The 18,614-nt window shown below is 47.6% G+C and overlaps 7 protein-coding genes across 7 annotated transcripts; 4 read left to right on the top strand and 3 right to left on the bottom strand.

Annotated features, from left to right (window-relative positions):
* Positions 1-754: 754 nt before the first annotated feature.
* F5147DRAFT_763842 (uncharacterized protein) lies at positions 755-1,825 on the bottom strand (the record flags this gene model as incomplete). The annotated part of the gene is made up of 7 exons (XM_041440664.1): positions 755-801; positions 853-1,048; positions 1,102-1,152; positions 1,202-1,426; positions 1,480-1,572; positions 1,624-1,692; positions 1,739-1,825. Coding segments are annotated over 7 exons (768 nt in total), but the record flags the coding sequence as incomplete, so codon positions are not given.
* Positions 1,826-2,170: 345 nt separating this feature from the next.
* Positions 2,171-3,561, top strand: F5147DRAFT_840298 (kinase-like domain-containing protein). The gene is made up of 7 exons (XM_041444283.1): positions 2,171-2,386; positions 2,439-2,571; positions 2,605-2,823; positions 2,873-2,978; positions 3,030-3,182; positions 3,234-3,404; positions 3,456-3,561. The coding sequence occupies exons 1-6, from the start codon at positions 2,373-2,375 to the stop codon at positions 3,311-3,313; spliced, it is 705 nt and encodes a 234-aa protein (XP_041287691.1). The 5' UTR covers positions 2,171-2,372; the 3' UTR covers positions 3,314-3,404; positions 3,456-3,561.
* Positions 3,562-3,633: 72 nt separating this feature from the next.
* On the bottom strand, positions 3,634-5,640 carry F5147DRAFT_642253 (major facilitator superfamily domain-containing protein; the record flags this gene model as incomplete). Its single annotated transcript, XM_041433081.1, has 9 exons — positions 3,634-4,000; positions 4,055-4,273; positions 4,332-4,481; positions 4,538-4,688; positions 4,739-4,942; positions 4,999-5,112; positions 5,165-5,272; positions 5,322-5,352; positions 5,404-5,640. The coding sequence occupies 9 exons, from the start codon at positions 5,638-5,640 to the stop codon at positions 3,634-3,636; spliced, it is 1,581 nt and encodes a 526-aa protein (XP_041287690.1).
* A 2,585-nt stretch (positions 5,641-8,225) lies between these two features.
* Positions 8,226-8,957, top strand: F5147DRAFT_584870 (putative Asp/Glu racemase; the record flags this gene model as incomplete). Its single annotated transcript, XM_041431818.1, has 1 exon — positions 8,226-8,957. The coding sequence occupies one exon, from the start codon at positions 8,226-8,228 to the stop codon at positions 8,955-8,957; it is 732 nt and encodes a 243-aa protein (XP_041287689.1).
* A 3,002-nt stretch (positions 8,958-11,959) lies between these two features.
* F5147DRAFT_719451 (uncharacterized protein) lies at positions 11,960-12,805 on the bottom strand. Its single transcript, XM_041438749.1, has 2 exons — positions 12,738-12,805; positions 11,960-12,676 (listed from the first exon to the last, which is right to left on the bottom strand). The coding sequence occupies exon 2, from the start codon at positions 12,674-12,676 to the stop codon at positions 12,089-12,091; it is 588 nt and encodes a 195-aa protein (XP_041287688.1). The 5' UTR covers positions 12,738-12,805; the 3' UTR covers positions 11,960-12,088.
* Positions 12,806-14,524: 1,719 nt separating this feature from the next.
* On the top strand, positions 14,525-16,135 carry F5147DRAFT_763838 (uncharacterized protein; the record flags this gene model as incomplete). The annotated part of the gene is given in 9 exon segments (XM_041440663.1): positions 14,525-14,694; positions 14,821-14,884; positions 14,991-15,033; positions 15,351-15,472; positions 15,492-15,521; positions 15,569-15,660; positions 15,765-15,795; positions 15,864-15,954; positions 16,086-16,135. 9 exon segments carry the CDS (start codon positions 14,636-14,638, stop codon positions 16,133-16,135), a joined length of 582 nt encoding a protein of 193 aa, XP_041287687.1. The 5' UTR covers positions 14,525-14,635.
* Positions 16,136-16,727: 592 nt separating this feature from the next.
* F5147DRAFT_584880 (uncharacterized protein) lies at positions 16,728-18,087 on the top strand (the record flags this gene model as incomplete). The annotated part of the gene is made up of 4 exons (XM_041431819.1): positions 16,728-17,105; positions 17,196-17,291; positions 17,342-17,524; positions 17,581-18,087. The coding sequence occupies 4 exons, from the start codon at positions 16,728-16,730 to the stop codon at positions 18,085-18,087; spliced, it is 1,164 nt and encodes a 387-aa protein (XP_041287686.1).
* Positions 18,088-18,614: the final 527 nt, after the last annotated feature.

The raw sequence follows: 18,614 nt of genomic DNA, 5'->3' as shown, positions 1-18,614 counted from the left end.
CCGGAGCGGGCGAGAGGTGACGATGAACCGAAAGTTCTTTGGCAGCTCCGTGATTTGAGGAACGGCAGAGTTCTGAAGTTTACCGGAAAGAATGCGAAGAAGGTCGCATCGTGTTTTGGCCGCCCCACTCTCGTCCAGTGCGTCGATCACGATCACGACAGGCCCCACGGTTGAATCTGAGAGCTTCTGTATTGGTTCCATCAGAAGCTTCTGCCACTGCTGAATGATGTCAGCCGTAGTCTTGAGCGCATTAGCATTCTGAACTGTATCAGCTAAGGCCCGCCTCATCCCCCAATCACGATCGGCCAGGTCGCGCGCGATGGTAGAGAATATCTTCTCGTGGCGACGGTCGGCTTCTCGATCTCGGTCGAAGCAATAACAAGAACCAAGCCCTCCCGCATCGCTGAACCACTTAGCAATCGTGTGGGCGATGGCTGATTTGCCCTTGCCTGCAGGGCCAGATAGCCACAGTACCCCTGGAACGTCGTCTCCAGTGCTGTTCACCCAATCTGTAATTTGGGAGAGTGTTTCCGTGCGCGTCCCTTGTAGGCATTGTTTCCTGGTATCTAGCCCTGCATTCGCTGCATAAGTTATACCACTGAGGTCTAGTAGTTCGCCTGAAGAAGAATGTATAGCTGTTGCGCCAGGAACAAGTAAGATCCTCACCTATACGGTGGGTGTAGATAGCTCCATCCCGAGCAACTCGGTCTCGGAAGCTTTGCATGAGGGCATCCAACGCGTCGCTGTACTGTTGAATTTCATTATTTGTTTCGGTGAGAACGTCTTTCCCAAGTCTCTTCCCTGTTATAATGGTAGTGAGCGGGTGGAACGTGCAACAGCTTGAAGACTCACAGAAGCTCTTGGTCTCTGAATAATCTCTAATGAAGCGAGCGCATTCAAGGGTCTGCTGGGAGATCTGTCCAAGGATATCACGCATTGATGAAATGTGGTCAAGCGTCTCGTCTTGGATCATGAAGTTATAAACTTGATCCAACTTGTCGACAAGACAATGGACTGCTCGGTCGCGATCCGATTGGGCGATGACCATCTGCACCGATGACTCGTGAGCGGGTGATAAGACAAGAGAGGAACCGAACATACCTTTGAAGCACAAGACAAGACGCCTAGTGCAATCTTTGCATATGGATGTACCTGCGGAATAAGATTAGTTCTGTTCCAACCAAGAGGAATAGGCCCATACATCCGCGAGCTTTCCGATAATATTGTCGAATGTCCTGAGGGGTTGAAGATACATGTCCTGGAAACTACATGCGTCCTCGAGACCCCCTGATGCATTTTGGTTGGCAAATGCCCTGGATTCTACAGGCCTTGAACGTATTTTCATGCCTTTGACAGCCTTTTTGGCGTCCCGAAGTGCCGATTGGGGATCACCGTCTTGTTTCACACCAGATGGAGCATTCTGAACCTGTGCGACCATAAGATATTGAGAGAGAAAGCAGAAACTGAACGGTGACTTACCTCAGGCTTGATCTTCGGAGTTGACGAGGGGCCTTTGTGGTCAACGTTCGGGAGAACAGGCTTGCGGCTGCGCAAATTGTTCAGGATCCAGCGCTTGTGTATGATTTCAGTCTGATCCCAATAAAACTCGGTTGCTCTACTTACAGGAATCTTCTTCGTTACACCATCCTTGACTTTGCTCAGAAACCGACGAACTTTGTTTGGCGGTCGGACCTGGACAAATGGGATACCAGAGTCAGTGTTTGAGAGTACGATATACATGAGTAATATACCGAGCTTCCGCGAACAACTGTTGTGGTGTCTGGAAAACTGGGCTCGAGTCCGTTAATTGATTGCCGTTGCTCATGGCGAATAGTTAAAGATCAGTGTGGGCGAAGTAGGTGTTGAACGAGAAGAGTAAGTTTTATCAGGCCATACCCCTCGAGGCGATGTTTATTTGCTACTAGAGCTGCTCAATTCTAGGGCTTATTTTGCGACCTCGGCCCAGCTGTCAAATTTCGACATTTTTAGAATTATTGAATTGAGCAGCCCCAATGGCGGCGGCGGCGGACCCGCCCTAACTGTGTTGACCAGCGCTAAGCATTTGACGGGCTCCACAAAATGCCAGGAAGTTGAAGGAACGACTATCTTCGTTGGTTTACCGTTTGTCTATGGACGGTCGAAGTCAGTGAGTGAGGACGCTAGCTAGACGGTTTTGACGCCGGAGTTGCCCGAAAACAGCAACGTTCGATCATCACAGCTTCCATCTAATTAAACCACCACCTTGCCACCACCTTGGGTCTTACGTTTACATTCAGAATTGAGCTGACTCTCTGTTGGTGCTGTTCAATTCTAGGGCGAGCCCAGGCCAGCTGTCAAAAAATGACATCGCTTAGTAATGGGGAATTTCCTTCATGGACATCACGCGGTGGGTGCCTTCTCAGTTTTATGTTGTGCTCTGTATAGATATAACTGTTCAGATACGAGGTCGACCGGTTTGAGATGATCGACCAAGGGTCATTCTCTAGAGCTTATGCTGGATCTTGGCGCGATAGATTGGTCGACATCAAGGTTCTCCACGACTTTACCCCAGCTTCGACATTTCGTCAAGAGGTCGAGCTGTAGCGCAGACTCAAACACCCTCAGGTCGTTCGTATATTCGGGGCGAGTAGCACCCATGGCTCCAAGCCATGGTTCATCGTGAGCGAGCTATACGAACGCGGGAGCCTCGTGGAGTGGTTGCTGACCATGGCACACGATGATTACGCCACGCCACGCGAAGTCGACCAGTTCCGATTTATCTCTCAGATCGCTGGCGGGATGGAATACTTGCATGCCCAAGGAGTGGTGCATGGTGATTTAAAAGTTCGTGAGCCCTACGATGTCCCTACGCTCTGCTCATGTATTGGAACAGTGTACAAATGTGTTCGTGAATGCAGAAGGAAACTGTGCCATTGCTGGATTCGATCAGAGGGAACTCAAGGATGATGCCTACAGGCTGAGCGGGTGTCAACGACCGAGTATGTCGACTTTTGAAGTAGCGTTTTATTTCTGACCACCTGATTGCACAGATGGGACGCCGAGGTGGAAAGCGCCAGAAATTTTGGATGGTGCCGCAAGTCCGACGATGCAAGCGGACGTCTACGCTTTTGCCATCTGCTGCGTGGAGATCCTCAATATGGGTGGCATTCCTTATGACGAAGATATAAAGCGGATCGTGCTCGGTACGTTCAACGCATCTTGTCTGACTTTCAAGCTTGCTTATGTGTCTCTAGAACACGACGCTCGCCCAGAGGTGTCCGATACCTTTTTTTCTCGGTTTTTTGTTCTGATGGTGGCACCGCCACAAGGCTGACAACATGGTTTGGTCTATATTACAAATTTAGATCCTGGTCAACCCAAGTTCGGCGTCAAATCCTATCTGTGATATGATCAGTACATCAATCGTACGTCTCTCACACATGTGCAATACAGTCTATTGATATACCCATGGCCAGATGGGTAGCATGTCTAACAAAAAATACAGCATGAAGTCTACCTTACCTCTAATAATGAAATAAAAAAACACATCTACCCTGCAGGTCATCGCGGTATGGTCGTTAACAGGAAAATAGTAAAAAATAAATGTGTCATCAACGAAAATAGTCGTCTAAAGGAACAGTCATCAAAAAGAACCTACACCGGCAGATTCGCTAGGTCGGCTTTTTCTATCATGTTCGTGTCGTTGAGCTTTTCGTCAGAGTCCGTGCTCCGTCGAGCAGGATGTCCGGGGTCGCCGTGTTCTGGTTGCGGTGTGTGGTCCGTACTGCGGTCATAGAATATTGATACCGAAATGAACAGAATAGAGACAACTGCCAAGAGGAACCAAAATACTGCGGCTCGTCCTTTATACTCATGCGAGCCCCCATGGTTGGCCTCCACGGATGTCTCTATTGAGCTGACACTAGCGAGACCAATTGCTGATCCAAATTGAAGAGCGCCGTTAAAGATGGCACCAACTGTGCCTGCCATGGACGAAGGTGCGGCTTGAAATATAGCGATGCTGTAATTACAGCGATTGGAACGTGTTAATCAAACCACGACAATTTGAACTTACTTTGTGTGCGTATATGTCAGCATGACCCCTGCGCTCCCTAGAGAAAAAGCTGGGAATACGTATGGCCAATAGTCATCAGGTTTTCCTCCGCCAAGCGCCAGCAATACGGTCGCGATCATGCAAAAAGACATGCCTGTCAGAATAATCCATTTGGGACTGAAGATCCGAGAGAGCGATCCGGTGAAACTCATAATGAGAGCTGCGACACCGATCGGGAGCCTGGTAAGTTAAAACAGTCTGAATGACGGGAAACATGGAGTGACAGTCGAGACCTTACATGTGTACAGCCGATGATATTACCGACCACTCAAGTACGTTTTGCCACAGGGTGGTAAAGATTATGAACACTGTGAACCACCAAAATAATGGCAAGAGCGCCACGGCAAAAAGAATCGAGAAATTGTGGTAAAACCATGTCCGGGGTGGTCTGGTACAAGATCAGCCTATGATAGGTGGTAGGTGCAAGCATCCCTGATGACATACATTGCAGCTTTATCCACATGTATGCGTGTTTCCCAACAGAAAAACCCGATCACCATCATGATTGATACGATTAGCGGGACAAGCACCGCTGCAGATGCCCAGCCATCAGTGGATCCGGATGTCACAGCGAAGATGAACAAAATCAAAGCAACTGTCGAAGCTCGTGAGGGATGCGAAGCGGGGCATGCTGAAAATTCATACCAGTTAGGATGGTCACGCCGAGTAAGTCAAGACTTTTCCATTTCGCTGCTGCAGGCTCAAGATTGTCTTTGGCGTTTGCAATTTCTGGCGGTATGATGAAGGCACACGCCAGAGCCGTTGGCATAGCCACGATGGCTATAAACCAGAACACCCAATGGTAAGATGCCCATTGGACAAACATTGCACCAATCATGAGACCGAGGACTATGGAACGGGACCATGAAGTTGGTCATGGATAATCAGATAGGGGAGATTCTCACCGTTAGCGACGCAGGCGCAGCCTCCAAATGTTCCTATTGCGCGAGCTTGTTCAAGCGGTTCGGGAAATACGTTGACCAAGAGTGCTAGGGCAGAGGGGATTGTCATCGAAGAAGCTGAGAAGCGATCTTCGTCAGCCAAAACTGTCAGACGAGCGGGAATGTTTACCTATTCCAGTCAACGCTCTGAGAATGATGAGCGGAATGGTATCATCAACAAACCCAGCGCACAGCGAGATTATACCAAGACCCAATACACCCCCAACGAACCCAGTTTCTGTGAGCTCATTAATGTCGCTACCTGACAGGTGCGGCATGGTACTGACTTGGGTTGTATACGTCACTAATGCGGCCGCTCTAAACAATGGGTTGAAGTGCAAGGTCAGAATCAATGGGATGAGCACGCACGATGAGCAGAAAAGATGCAAAGGTCAACTGGAATGCACTCATGATCCAAGTGGATTGATTTTCAGTCATACCCATGGATACCTCGAGTACAGGGATTGCGGAGAAGAGAGCTGAGTTACTGAAGGCATCTAAGAATTGGGCGAGACAGAACATAAACAGTAAAACTAGTTTGCGAGTAAGTGAAAGTTCATGATGAACTGGTGTTTCAGCCGGGGAGAGAGGCTGCAGTGGCGGCATCTAAATAAGATACTGGAATTTGTCAGTTCAGGAGCGACCAGCTGATGAAGGAGAGGTTGAGAAACCCTCTGTCAAAACGGATGGATGGCTCCATATTATAAGAGGTGTCTCCATGACCAACGTGAATAAGACACACTGTGACGCATCTCAACACCAGCGAAGATCTCGATTATGCCCTCTGCTCATGTGACGTGTAGTATGAGCTTATGTAAAATATTTTTGAAGAGATTGGGCCTTTGTCCATTATGATGCGCAACTTGAGGGAGGGACGTACGCGAGTCGCATCATGTTTGACTTTGGTGGGTTTCCCGAAAATCCTTGCACCATCACGGGAAATTTGTATACCCACCCATCATAATCTTGTGATGATTATGTAGGCTCACGGCACTCGAGCATAGATTCATTGCATTGATTAGTGTAGGTTACTACAAGGAATGACTTTGGTATGAGCCATTGTACTATTCGAGCTTTTGTTCCCTCGTCGCACTATCAATGTCTTCGCAGAATAAATTCAGCTCCAGGATTGTGACGCTCAGATTCTTGGTCACATTACCACTTCATATGTACAAAATAACCCTGTGTTTCAAACCGCATGGCTACGGCGACGAGCCTTAAAGTGGAGGGAAAGTCGCTCAGCCTTTAAGCTTTAGGGGTGAGCACGAGTTTGGAAGAGTGTGGCACGAGTCTTACCCGGCGAACTTACATGAAATTCGATCTACGAGATATGTTAAATCCCGCGGTGAAGGCCCAGACCAATTGGACGTGGACTCAGCACTGCGCAGTTTCGAATCGCAGTGGCTGGCGGTAGCGCTATGGGTTGCAGGCAATTGTGCCGAGAATCGCCACTTCCTGACAAAACTTTCAAAGCACTGCAAGGTGACACAAGTTAATTGTAAACACCATTAGAAGACTCAAGTACAACGCGTCCACTGTGTAAGGTGTGATCATGGCCGCCGTCATCGTCAACAAGCCGCAGATCTCGGTGGAAAGCCTGGCTCCAAATCATAATCTTAACCCTCCAACGCTTCATTTCCGTTAACCGCATTCCCTTCGTGTGCTAGGTCAGGGGCTTGCAGTCAGGAGGTATTGCAGACAGTCAGCGGCCCCATCGGAGGTGTCAGAGGTCCTGTTAGCTATGTTGCTAGTCCCAAGTCGTTGTTCGTCTCGAAACCGGCGTGACATACGTGTTCGTATACTGTGACATGTGACAACGTGCGTTTTCCACCTTGAAAGTTGTTCCTAAACTGACTTGCCTTTGCTAGTTTTGTTCAGCCGGGAATGCTGCAGCCATGAGGACGGTCTTCTTCTCGGGGCCCAAGGTGTTTTGTTAAGTATATACTATTGACGTCTACGATCCAGTACCATATCGGTGAGGGAACTTGGCCGCCGCCATGAGTTTCCGAACTTCTTGGAGAACTCCTAGTCATAACGTATTCACAACTCCTCGTCACTGGTGCAACTGCCACCGCCACCGACCACAGCCTGACTTTAATTGATTGGCCTCATGCACGACCATATTGCGTGAGTGTTTTAGATCCAAATGTCATACTCCGGTGCAAACGCCTTGTACTACCTTGTTCGCGCCGGCTGTTTTTGATCATTTACAAGAACCTGTGAACGCATCAGCAAGAGCAAAGGGAAGTACAATTGCACCGATGACGCATCACTAGAGCGCTACAGTTGCACTGTTTAATGCATCAATATGACACGGGCCTGTAATCGTCTTTTGGTGCTCTTAGAATAGAAGGTTCGGCACGCACCCCTCTCTTCGTTTGCTGACGTATATCCTCTCGTGCTTGCTAATACATTAGCCCCCTCCAGGTAGAGGTATGATGCATCTCACCCGCCCTCGCTTTCTCGCGTCCACCTAATTGTTGTTCAAACGATACAACAAACTCAAGCGGCACATTCTGATACCAACTCTCGTTATATGTGTATCTACCAATATCGTAACAAAGGTTCACGTATACAAGTGCATGTTCTGCTGAGCGACGAGTAAGTGGTGGTCAAACGTGTCCACCAGTGCCAATGTGTTAGCCCAGCTGATCTTGAAGGACTCGGCAAGTATTCGACGTAAGAAGCTTAACGTTTGACATATGCATTTGTCCATCTATGTCCTGTAATGCGTTTTACAGGCCCCGCTCGTCCCAGCGACGATCGATGTGTGTGTTGACGAAAACACGATCGACGACACGAGCAAGGCAATGCAAATGGACTATTTTTACGATGCGATGCACAGACGATGGTGCCATTGAAGATCATACAATATTATATCATAAATTTTATGTCCAAAGTCAGGTGGCTCGAGAAGAGATAACGATTACATTGCCAGACAGAGAGCGATATATATCCATCCAGTAAGCCTTGGTGATGAGACCTAAATCAGCTTCAATCAGCAGGTCATAACTCGGACTGTCCGGACATCCGTCGGGAAGGATCTTCGATTAATTATAACTCACATGCTAGCTCACAAGGCCCTATATCAGCTTTGAAAGCTCACATACGTCGCCGCTCGTCCGTCTTTCTTCTTTCTGCATAACAAGTCGACCTCTGCACACCATAAATCTGCCTCCAGCGTTTTAGCCATGCCAAAACAAATCCGTCTCGGCATTCTCACGCCTTCCTCAAATACTGCGTTGGAACCTCTCACTTACCAGATTGTTTCCTCCATTCCAAATGTCTCCGTTCACTTCTCCCGTTTCCCAGTCACGGCGATCAGTCTCTCGCCCGAAGGTCTCGCTCAGTTCGACCACTCAGTCATCGCGCAAGCTGCTAAACTACTTGCCCATGCCGAAGTTGATATGATTGGTTGGAGTGGAACAGCGGCGGGATGGATAGGATTCGAGGACGATGAAAAGCTTTGCCAAGCCATTACCAAAGCTACGGGTATCCCTGCCACCACTTCCGTATTGGCTTTGAACAAGGCTTTGGGTATTTTCAAGGTCAAGAAGCTTGGACTGGTCACGCCTTACCTAGATGACGTCCAGGAGAGGATTGTGAAGAACTACAATGCCATTGGGATGGGAGTCACATCGGAAACGGAACGCCACCTGCGTGTTGTGAAGAACACTGATGTTGCCCTGATTGGAGAGGATGTATTGGAGACGTTGGTGGGGCAAGTGGTCGAGGGGGGTGCAGATGCTGTTTCGACTTTCTGCACAAATCTGATAGCGGCGCACAAGGTTGAGCTTTGGGAGGCAAAGTATGGCGTTCCAGTGTTGGATACTGTTACTACGGTCACTTGGGATATGTTGAGGCAGTGTGGAGTAGACACGAAAGCGATCAAGGGGTGGGGAAGGATATTCCAGGAGGCATGATCAAATCGATAAAGATTGAAATAGCTAGTTTGATGCATTGAAGGTGATATGCTATGGAATTTGCCATCGGTTTGAAGCAGAATTGCACTGGTACAATATTGAACGTGATCAATAGCGACAGTTCTACGATGCCGACTCATTAATACATTGTTAGATGACATATTTGTACACGCCCTGGAATATTGCAGGGAAAAAATAGTAAGTGTTGATGACAGCCAAGGTCTGACTCACTGTTTAACAGAGCCAAAGGCACCTCGACTCTTTCTCCTCGGTTGTCGCGTGATGCGCGCGATAGCATTGAACGACGCCATTACCCTCACAATAAGCTTCCTGGAACGTAGTAAGGCGAACATTTAGCGGATCATAGTTACCCTTCCTTTCACCGATGCACGGAAGAAAATACGTTGCTTAGGACAACATACTGGACGCAAGTTGTATCAGTCAGCCTAGTGCATCACGATGTTATTTCAACCGTGTGATAGATAACCCGGGTTGGGCCACATAAAGGACGGGAGGGGTAGTTGGACATGGCATTGCCAGAGCACTACGAGAGGAAGCTGAGGAATGCCGGGTGGTGAACGCCAAATGAACACTTCCGTGATGGTATGTGCCTGAGCTATGGTCATAATACTGGTAGGCGAGGATAGCTGGGGGAAGCATGACGCCGCATCGGATGGCGTGATCGAGGATACAAATCCCGTGAAACTGGTGTCGCCTTCAAGTGACATAGGCTAATGTGCTGAGGATGCCAAGCTTAATCCTGGTTGGCAAGTTTATGGAGGAGATAACGTGAAATATGACTGGTGAATGTGGAGGGTTGGTGCCTCATAGACATCTTATACCACTGGAGATTGAATATCTGGAAGAGGGCAAGCTGGAGTTTGTTTGAAGAGGACATTATCGTCGATCGAAGGATGAAGCACCTGCATGCGTACGAACGTCAGTATATACAACATTCCCCAAACATCTCGCCCTACAACTTAAGACCTGCGGATCAGGCTCCATCATCCATGATATGAGTGCGCAACGGAGATTGACAACTTTAAGAATTTTTGAATGTTGAATGTATGTGTAGAAGAGTCGTGGGAATTTGCATTGAACTTCGTAGGTCTGGTTTGCGCAACTTGATCCAACTTTACTCCCGAGTCACGACATACCCTTGCGTCCACCACTAGATATCATGACCATCCCACAATTTTCGTTGTCAACAAAGAGCACAAGACCCTGTAGCACTCAGACTACCCAGTAACTTCAGATAGACTGTTCAAATTTCGCGAACAATGCGTCTGCATATTGGCCCTCCCCAAAGAGAACACCGTCTACTGAAGATATAAGTGAGACTCGGAATCTCTGTGTTATGCGAGGTATCACAATAAATTTCCGATCATTGAAGCACTCCCGTATGTAATCACCTTTATATTTTTGAATCTTTGTTCTATACCATGCTCTTCGTGAACACGTTGCGGCGGCTCTTTTCTCCACACTTTACCTGCTTAGGCCTTCACGCCACTTGTATGTTATGGTATTGTATATAACTTGCTATTTTTTTCTTGTACCATCATCGATCTCACCCACTGTGTTACTACTTCATCGTATCGAAGTATCGAACACCAGTCGAACCTTCACACACATGCAGGTATGTTATTCCTCTTCTCCATCGCATCGTTTTGTCCCTCACTCGTGCGTAGAACACCATTCCATCATACCAACCCAAGCGTCGTAATTTCATGCGCGCATTTCTTGATGTAGGCTGTTGAGCTTTGCTCTATTGGCATTGCGGTAACCTTTCTCTCCAGTGTTTTACAAACACAAAGGAAAGTGCCACCCATAAACGTGATGATCTATTGAATGTGAGTATTCTCCCTTGTTTACTATATCCCTAACGATGTGCTGTCAGTCACCTGCTGCGCGTCCTCCACCTCCCAGCCCCATCCCCAAGGCTGTTTCCCCCGCTAGAGATCCCAAGTTCTTCGCAGGAGCCACGCGTTCTGACAGGAAAGATGATTCTGCTTTTGCCACCAAGTCTTTGTCCTTTGTCTGATTAGTATGTCCTTTTGTGGTTCGCGGTTTCAGTATTGTAACGCATCATATGATATCTTCAAGGAAGTTCTTACCTTGTACTATCACTGTACTATACGCGCTGCGGAGCATACTCCCATTATTCGCATAAAAGCCAGCGTGGATCTCAGGCTCTCGATTCAACGCACTGCAGAATCCTGACATTTTCATTGTACCGTACTACTGTGCGGTGAATGACTGAATGATACTTGCCTTTGTGCATCTCAAGATATTTGGGACTGCTTCAGTGAGCTACAATGGTATCGTTCATTAATGGAGTCTTGAGCTCAAGCTCACGCTCAAGTTCAACTCAGTCACGGTCAGGCTTCGAACTTGTTTTAACCCTTGATCTTTTAGTCCTTCGCAGGCTCAATCACCCATCATAATTCATATCAACTATCTGCCAGTGCACGCCGCCGCTCTCGCTTCAAGTCTCCTTGATTCCAATTGTCCTCGTAAATCTACGGACAGTCGGACTATCTTGTGTGATTAATTAAGCACGCACATATACAGATTGATTCAATAGGGCTCTTTGGTTTACACACTAAGACATTTTAGATGTCTGCATACGTGTGATGATCCTGGAAACTGATGGTCTCATTGCAGTTTTTTCAGTTTGTGTACCAGTCTCGATCATCAGCATTCGAGCTCAACAGGACTAGAAGGCAGCCCCGGTTTTACTATTACAGGAACAGATATCAGACGAGCGCTTGATGTTCTCGCAGCCCTCCCAGACATCCAGCGATTCCCATTTTCTGTGGGCCAACCATTCCGCCATGCGGCACCCGTGGTCGAGCCTCATGTGTATCAATGTTGTGCCTGCATCTCCATTTGAATCTCGAATAAGGTTTTCTAAGATCTTGCACCAGCATTAATGCTTTTCGAGGTAGAGTTTAAGTCAAGTTCTTAGATCTTCCAGCATGTACATACAAGGGATCTGTGTATTTAAATGAACGAAAGGTAGCTATATTGGCATAGTATGTGTGATGCTATACATGAATAGGCGACAGCAGAGAGTAAACCATGGAAAGGACGGTAGATAGGTGATACAGAAGTGAAATATGAAATGAACTCTACATCTCGTTGTTGATGAAAGCAGAAGAGAGAGGTACTAATTCAGAGGGAGATCGTTGGTATAGAGCGTTCCCATAAGAAATGTTTAGCCAAGAACATATCAAAAGGGTCCTGATTGGAAACTTGCAAAAATAAGGGTCTTCGGCAGCATCTGCAAGATATTCGTAGATAAGAAGTTCGGGATCCAAAATGCCCCCCGACTCATTGATGAGACTCCAGACATTTGGGTCTTCAGCGGCCTCTGCGAGGATGGTCTCTGGCAACAGAGAGGACGGAGGCTGTGGAGCGTAATGGGTCGTGCTCCCTGGAGAAGAACTCGATAGGAAGGGTTGATCGTACGAGAGGGGCGCAGATTGTTGTTGTGTGGGAGGGGTAGCCGCAGCTGGTGGGTATGAATCAACATGGGTAGCACGCGGGACATCGGCTACCGCAGATGGGTAATAGCCATCTTGCGTTGGGACCGAATCGTGTGCAACTCCAGGACCCACACTCGGCGAAGGCGTGATGGGCCTGTATGGGAGAGAGGCAGCGTGCGTTTGTATTGCAGTGGAACTGTTCGATGAGGTGTGGGGGATGGACTGGGTCATCTAGAGGTAAGAAGTAAATGCGGTTAGAAAACGTAGGTATTGAAGCTTGAGATACACGTACCTGGGCTATCAGATAATTGATGGAAATGTTATGAGGATGTGTACGTGTTCGCAGTGGCAGTAGGTACAGTTGGTAAGGATAGAGGTTGAAGATCACTGAAACAGTATTTATATGGTTGTCGCCTGCCGCTTTGAAAGTGTCCCCGAGTTGTGGTTTCACCGTGGAGACGTTCCTTTCGCAGAGTTTCCTGTGGACAACCATTGTTCATTAGTGTGATAGTGGTCTTTTGCTTGGTGCGCTCAGCTTTGTATCCACATTTGAGTTGTTAATTGTCGTTACAAGTCCGCAATGCAAAGACGAGAGCCGCGCTGTGGATGCGTTGTGGATGTTCGTTCCCTCCTGAGGCTAACAATCAGATGGGAGCACCACAACTTATGTCTCTGGCTCCGCGAACAGTTGAATAATCGTTGTACTGCACGGTCCAATGTAATGGCATACGACGCCGCAATGAGATTGGATCAACTTCATGATTATGTAGAAGCGAGATTAACGACTAGCATAGCTGCCATTGCTCACCCACCGTGCAGTCCTCACGATCGCCCCGTGCCATTGAACCGCTGACGGCGACAAGTACTCGATGGAAGCCTTCGAGGATGGCGGTCAGTAAACTGCGACCACCAACTAGATGAATTTAATTCATCTCGTCTTGACTCTTGAGCTTCTGCAATGCCATTTTACTTAGACGCAATTGGGACTGAGCAAGTTGAAACCTGAAGTAAAGATGACCCAGATGATTTGAATATGGGTACGAAGTTATTCCGGCCACCTTTAGGTAGGTCTTTCTCGGAAGACACCTCTTAAATGGCCGGTTCGGGACGAAGTATGGGCCTCGACGTGACCTATTGGCACCTCCAAGCGGAATATGAAAGTCGCTGGGTGTACAGTGAAGCTCGTCACTGTTTCTCACACATGCTCGCTAGCACTGTCTGGACCTAGCCTTAATCCCACTTATACCGTGGTTTTACTATATTTGATGCATCGACATGTCATTATGGACTGTGTTAATTTACAATCAATTAATCAACCGACCACAGTGAGGACATACCCTTGCCATCGGACTGAGTTACTGTTCAGGTCGCTGCGAGTCTGCGATAGAATGGCAGCACCGCAGCCTGCACAATCAAGAACGATGCTAATTGCCGACGGATGCAGAGAGAAGCCGGTAAGAAAGGCCAATATCTGCTTGATGCAACGAAGACACTACAGTTGTTATCACCCGGCAGCGAGCGGTCCTAGGTGGGCAAGGTGATGGGCAGACAGAGTTGATGAGCGAGCAGAGTCGATGTGGAGCATAAACTTGCAAATTCTAATGATATTAATGGCTGGATGTTCGAACATTCAACAGCAACAGCGGCTGCCAGGCGGGCATGGCCGTTGGAAACATTGAGCGAGGTTTTTAAAGTCCGCCGAGAGCGCCGTTAGCTGTCAAAAAGTTACATCCTGAATCCTGATACGGCTCATACGAGCCTACCTGCTAACTCTGACTGTACCTTCATGCAATGCCACTGCGACAGGCTCCCCACAAACCCTGCATTCTGTGCTCATGTTTGTACTCAACCGATGGAGCCGTGCCCACAAATACCATCGTTACTCGCGCTATTGGGGCCGCAGCTTGAATGGGCCTGGTTTCCGTGATAGACATACATTTTCTGCGGCTCAGCTCGACAACTTATGTTTTGTGATGGCGAATATGCGATAAAATGTGTCACAGAGCTTTTACTAACCAACTATCATGATTGTCTTCTACGTGGTGGTTTTCCTCATCACCGTCAACCAGACTCGCGGTTACCTCTCGATTGTTCGGAGAGGGGTGACCAATGAGGAAAAAGATAGGTCGCGACAATATATACAGCCGTAGTACTAACAGTTACAGGTGGATATATCCTAGCTAACGCACAATGATGGTACATCGGCACACGGAAAAGTGGATCCGGAGTCCGGACCAACGGTCAACCAAGTATGTGGGGAGCCAGTATGCGCCATGTAAAACCGGTGTCATTTGTAGTTTTCAATCAGTCAAATGTCATGGAGATAACCACCGTGACAAACAGACGATAAGGTGTTTACAGAAAATCATCTCCAGGTCACATCCCTGGCCTGGGAATAACCTTCTGTTGAACACCTCACAAGGGCATGACCAAGAAAGGGTGAGGATTCATAGAGAAGAAGGAAAGGAATAACGTCCGTACATGAAGAACATCTCCTCTCTGCCTCCTTCAAGTCGCATTACATACTTCGTTCCTGCTGCCACAGAAACGGAACTATTCGAGCCGAGTGCATATCGTCAAGACAGAAGGTGAACGCGTTGCCCGGTTGTGTAGTTGCATTCGGGCTGGACACGCAATTGACATAAGTTCAGAACAGTATGCGAATGGAGCCACTCAAGATCGACCAAAGATCGACATATAACGACTTTGCGATGATAACCGTGTACATTGAGCCAGAGATCGTTTCCAAATCGATGTAATAGTTGGCTTGGGGTTGTGAACAAGAACAACAGTTGACGGACACGGCGGTGTCAGTTCTGGCCTAGCCTAGGCGGAGGTCGGAGTTCTTCGTACGTTTCATGATTCTCACGCCGATCACACGCAAGAAACTAACTCTGATATGTAGGTGCCAGCGAGCATGCGCCAGGAGAGGACATGAATTGTCGACTCGAGGAGATGTTGGAGACCATTAATCATTCATCATATTCCTATCATCCTACCAATATTCCACATCTTCATTGTCCATCGGTAATTTCTGGGTTTGCAGGATATCATGATAGTATCGAAAAACACGCAAGTACGTTGCACGTTTTTAGTGATCTTCAAACTAACCTTGGTGTCCAGGAATGGAACACATTGCAGGGTTTGAATTACGATGAACCTGCTTACGATCACGATCCGTGGAGAAAGCTGATTTCAAGGACCAACAAACTAAGGTACGGGCGGGAGTGAGTAACTCTGGAATCGTTGTCTCGCAAGCTAACACGTTTGGCTGTGGGCTTTCAGAAGAATTTCCAATGACTGGAACTTCTCCTGACAGCACACAGCCAGAGAACGTTCTGGAGGGCATGGTGTGTTTTCAAGCGACACTCCTGCATCACTCTCATTTACCTTTACCATTTGTCTTTACCATTTGTAGGATATCCTGCTGAAAAGGGTCCTAGGAACGGGCAGAAAGACAGTTGCCCGTACGATCAAAGCCCGGGGCACGCCCCTTTCTGTAGCCTACGGTTTTTTGCGCTCCGTGAGATGCATGCACCCGACTCGGCGCACAAGGAAAGTTCTTGAGAACACGGTGAATATGTGCCTGTTTGAAATATCTGCGTGCTGTCTTCATTAGCTTATCGCTTATTGCATACAGCTGGATCTGGACGGGCACAGTGTATCATTCTGTACAAGCCCGCGGCGTGAATGTGACTAATAGAATATCTGAAATTCAAAATTCAAAAAAACTTGAAATGCTCGAGCGACAATGGATGTGACCATTCTGGTGTTTTAACTGGACTTGGTACCAAGAGGTGTGCGATCGAGAAGTTCAAGACACTAACCTCAGAAACTTCAAAGACGCCTACGCCTACCGTGACTGCGTGATGACAGCGTAACCAATCGCTTAATTTAACCATATTACAGCTGTTTGCAAAAAGGTTGACAGTATCGACATTTTGAGAAAGAACAAAACAAATAAATAATAGCCACGTACATAGGGTCAAATAACACGCGCGTCGCGCATATACTTGCAAACGCTTGACGCACGCATATACTCACAACAATGGACTCGATATTCACGGACAGCTTCTCTAGTGATGGTGAACTATCAATGGCAGAAGATGACGACATGTTGCAGTCTTCCTCCATGGACTCTGGGAAGCAAACTGTTGTTGCAGACGAAAACCCTGACAGGTCAGAACCAGTGGACGTACTCGACAAACGTGGACCTGGCCGCCCACGAAAACAAAAAGAAGGTATGCCATGTTCACCACAGGCTTAGGGTGTCAGGACTGTCATGAATATCCTTCGCTTAGCTCCTCCTGCACCTCAAAATGTCATGATTTCATATTCCCTCGTCATGTACTCATTTGAACAGATGAAGAAACCAAAGACGAAGAGGAGCGAAGAGACTGCGATCATCAAGCTCTACCAGGACGAACCCTTCGATACCCTCAAGGCCCAGATACTCAAGTGTATATCCGAGAGCCTGAAACCAAAGAAGCTCGATTACGACGACTACAAGATAATGTTCACCATTCTTCGTCATCAAACAGTGCCACTATCCCTCAAAAAAACTGCCGAGTATGAACATCTTGTCGAGTGTGCTGTCAGAATGAAGACCCCTGCCATGAAGCTTTTGATCGAAGCATTGAAAGACCAGACAGCAGTTCGTGTAAATATGTGCATATATGCTACTGATCTTGTGATGGTTTTGTAGTCGAAGAAACGGAAGAATGGCGATCCAGAAGGGGATGGTGCGAAGGCCAGTGACACTGGTGACACCAGCCAATCAAGTGGCTCCGACAGCGACGGCCAGAAGCGAAAGAAAAAGAAAAAGAAGGTAGCTGAATCGTGTCGTGTTTCCCGCATCATGTTTTGAAGTTATCAATACTCAATTTTTTCGAACAGAAGAAGCTGGTCAAAGAACTTCCTCTCAACATCGAGCTCTCTGCCCAGATCAAACTTTTGCAAAATCGCTATACCTGCAACAAGCCTGGCTGTCTCACGTCTGGTTATTGTTATATCCTACCGGATAACAATGCTCATTTCACGCTAAGCCATCGGCACTTGAGCGTGTGGGCCGCTGCTTTGGTAACACGAGGTAATGATGTGGAGAGTGCACTCGCTGAATAGTTTGTTGTTACTAGGCTGCAAAACCACCTATCACGACACTCGACAAGCCACCGAACCATAAGGAATTCGATACATTGTCCTCTAACCTCTTGTCGAACTCTGCACCCTTGATCCAGCGACGCCTTGCGGAACGGAACACTGCTCAATCTACTCCAGACCCATCCACATTGACTGTTCCGACAATCAATTTCAACCTTCCTAACGACATTTTTTCATTCTTACAGCCTGCATCAGCACCCTTGCCAACCACTCCTGGTCGAACCAATGCTCTCGTCAATAGTGCTGATATGCCTGTTCTTCCTGTCTCTGCTTGGCCTGGCCCTGACTTGTCTCTTGCGAACTTTTGTGCTGTGTATGACCTATCTCCGGACATCCATGCCAAGCTCACGGAAAACGGATATACAGGAACACGGACCATCAGATACATTGTCGTTTCGGAGCTGAAAGAAATGGGATTCAAGAATGGCGAGATTGTGGCAATGAAGGATGCAGTTGCACAGTGGGCTAATGGAGAGATGTGAAGCCCAGCGTGTCGAGAACCAGACCATGAATTGAGTACATAGATTTGTATTGCTGTCATACTTGTATCAAAAGTGTTCTGATTGGACTTGATGTAATTTTACTGCTCTGCTGTCACTAAAAGTATCCTGCATGAATGAAGTACCCTGCTGCATCAGACATCGTAACAATACTCATGGCTTCATACATGTCAAATATAATACTATTGGATGCAAGGAAGTAGTCCTGATAGCGACAGATGAAGGCCTTGGTCTTTGAAAAAGCTTCTTCGATTGGGTTCAGATCTGGGGAGTAGGGTGGGAGATACTCAAGGCGAACACCTATCCCCAATGGTTCAAAAACTCATCTAGATCAGACACGGTGACTCACCATAAGCTTCGATCAATTCCGCAACACCCTCTCCATGATGTATTTTCGCATTGTCCATTACGAGGACGGACAAAGGTCCAGGATAAGGTGAACACATTGGCAACTAAGTTGTGTCAGCTTCGCAGTGCTTGCCAGAGTTAGAATCAGTGACATACCACCG

Source organism: Suillus discolor, assembly GCF_016758755.1.
Source record: "Suillus discolor strain FC423 chromosome Unknown F5147scaffold_77, whole genome shotgun sequence".
Classification (NCBI taxonomy): domain Eukaryota; kingdom Fungi; phylum Basidiomycota; class Agaricomycetes; order Boletales; family Suillaceae; genus Suillus; species Suillus discolor.
This window is presented reverse-complemented; position numbering and strand designations above follow the sequence as displayed.

What these genes read in the sequence shown, in the direction of transcription:
- F5147DRAFT_840298 (XM_041444283.1), top strand. An exon ending in TGGTGCATGGTGATTTAAAA is followed by an intron (nt 2,824 to 2,872) that starts GTTCGTGAGCCC and finishes GTATTGGAACAG; the next exon opens with TGTACAAATGTGTTCGTGAA. An exon ending in TATAAAGCGGATCGTGCTCG is followed by an intron (nt 3,183 to 3,233) that starts GTACGTTCAACG and finishes ATGTGTCTCTAG; the next exon opens with AACACGACGCTCGCCCAGAG.
- F5147DRAFT_719451 (XM_041438749.1), bottom strand. Translation starts at nt 12,676, where the DNA reads ATGACCCAGTCCATCCCCCACACCTCATCGAACAGTTCCACTGCAATA.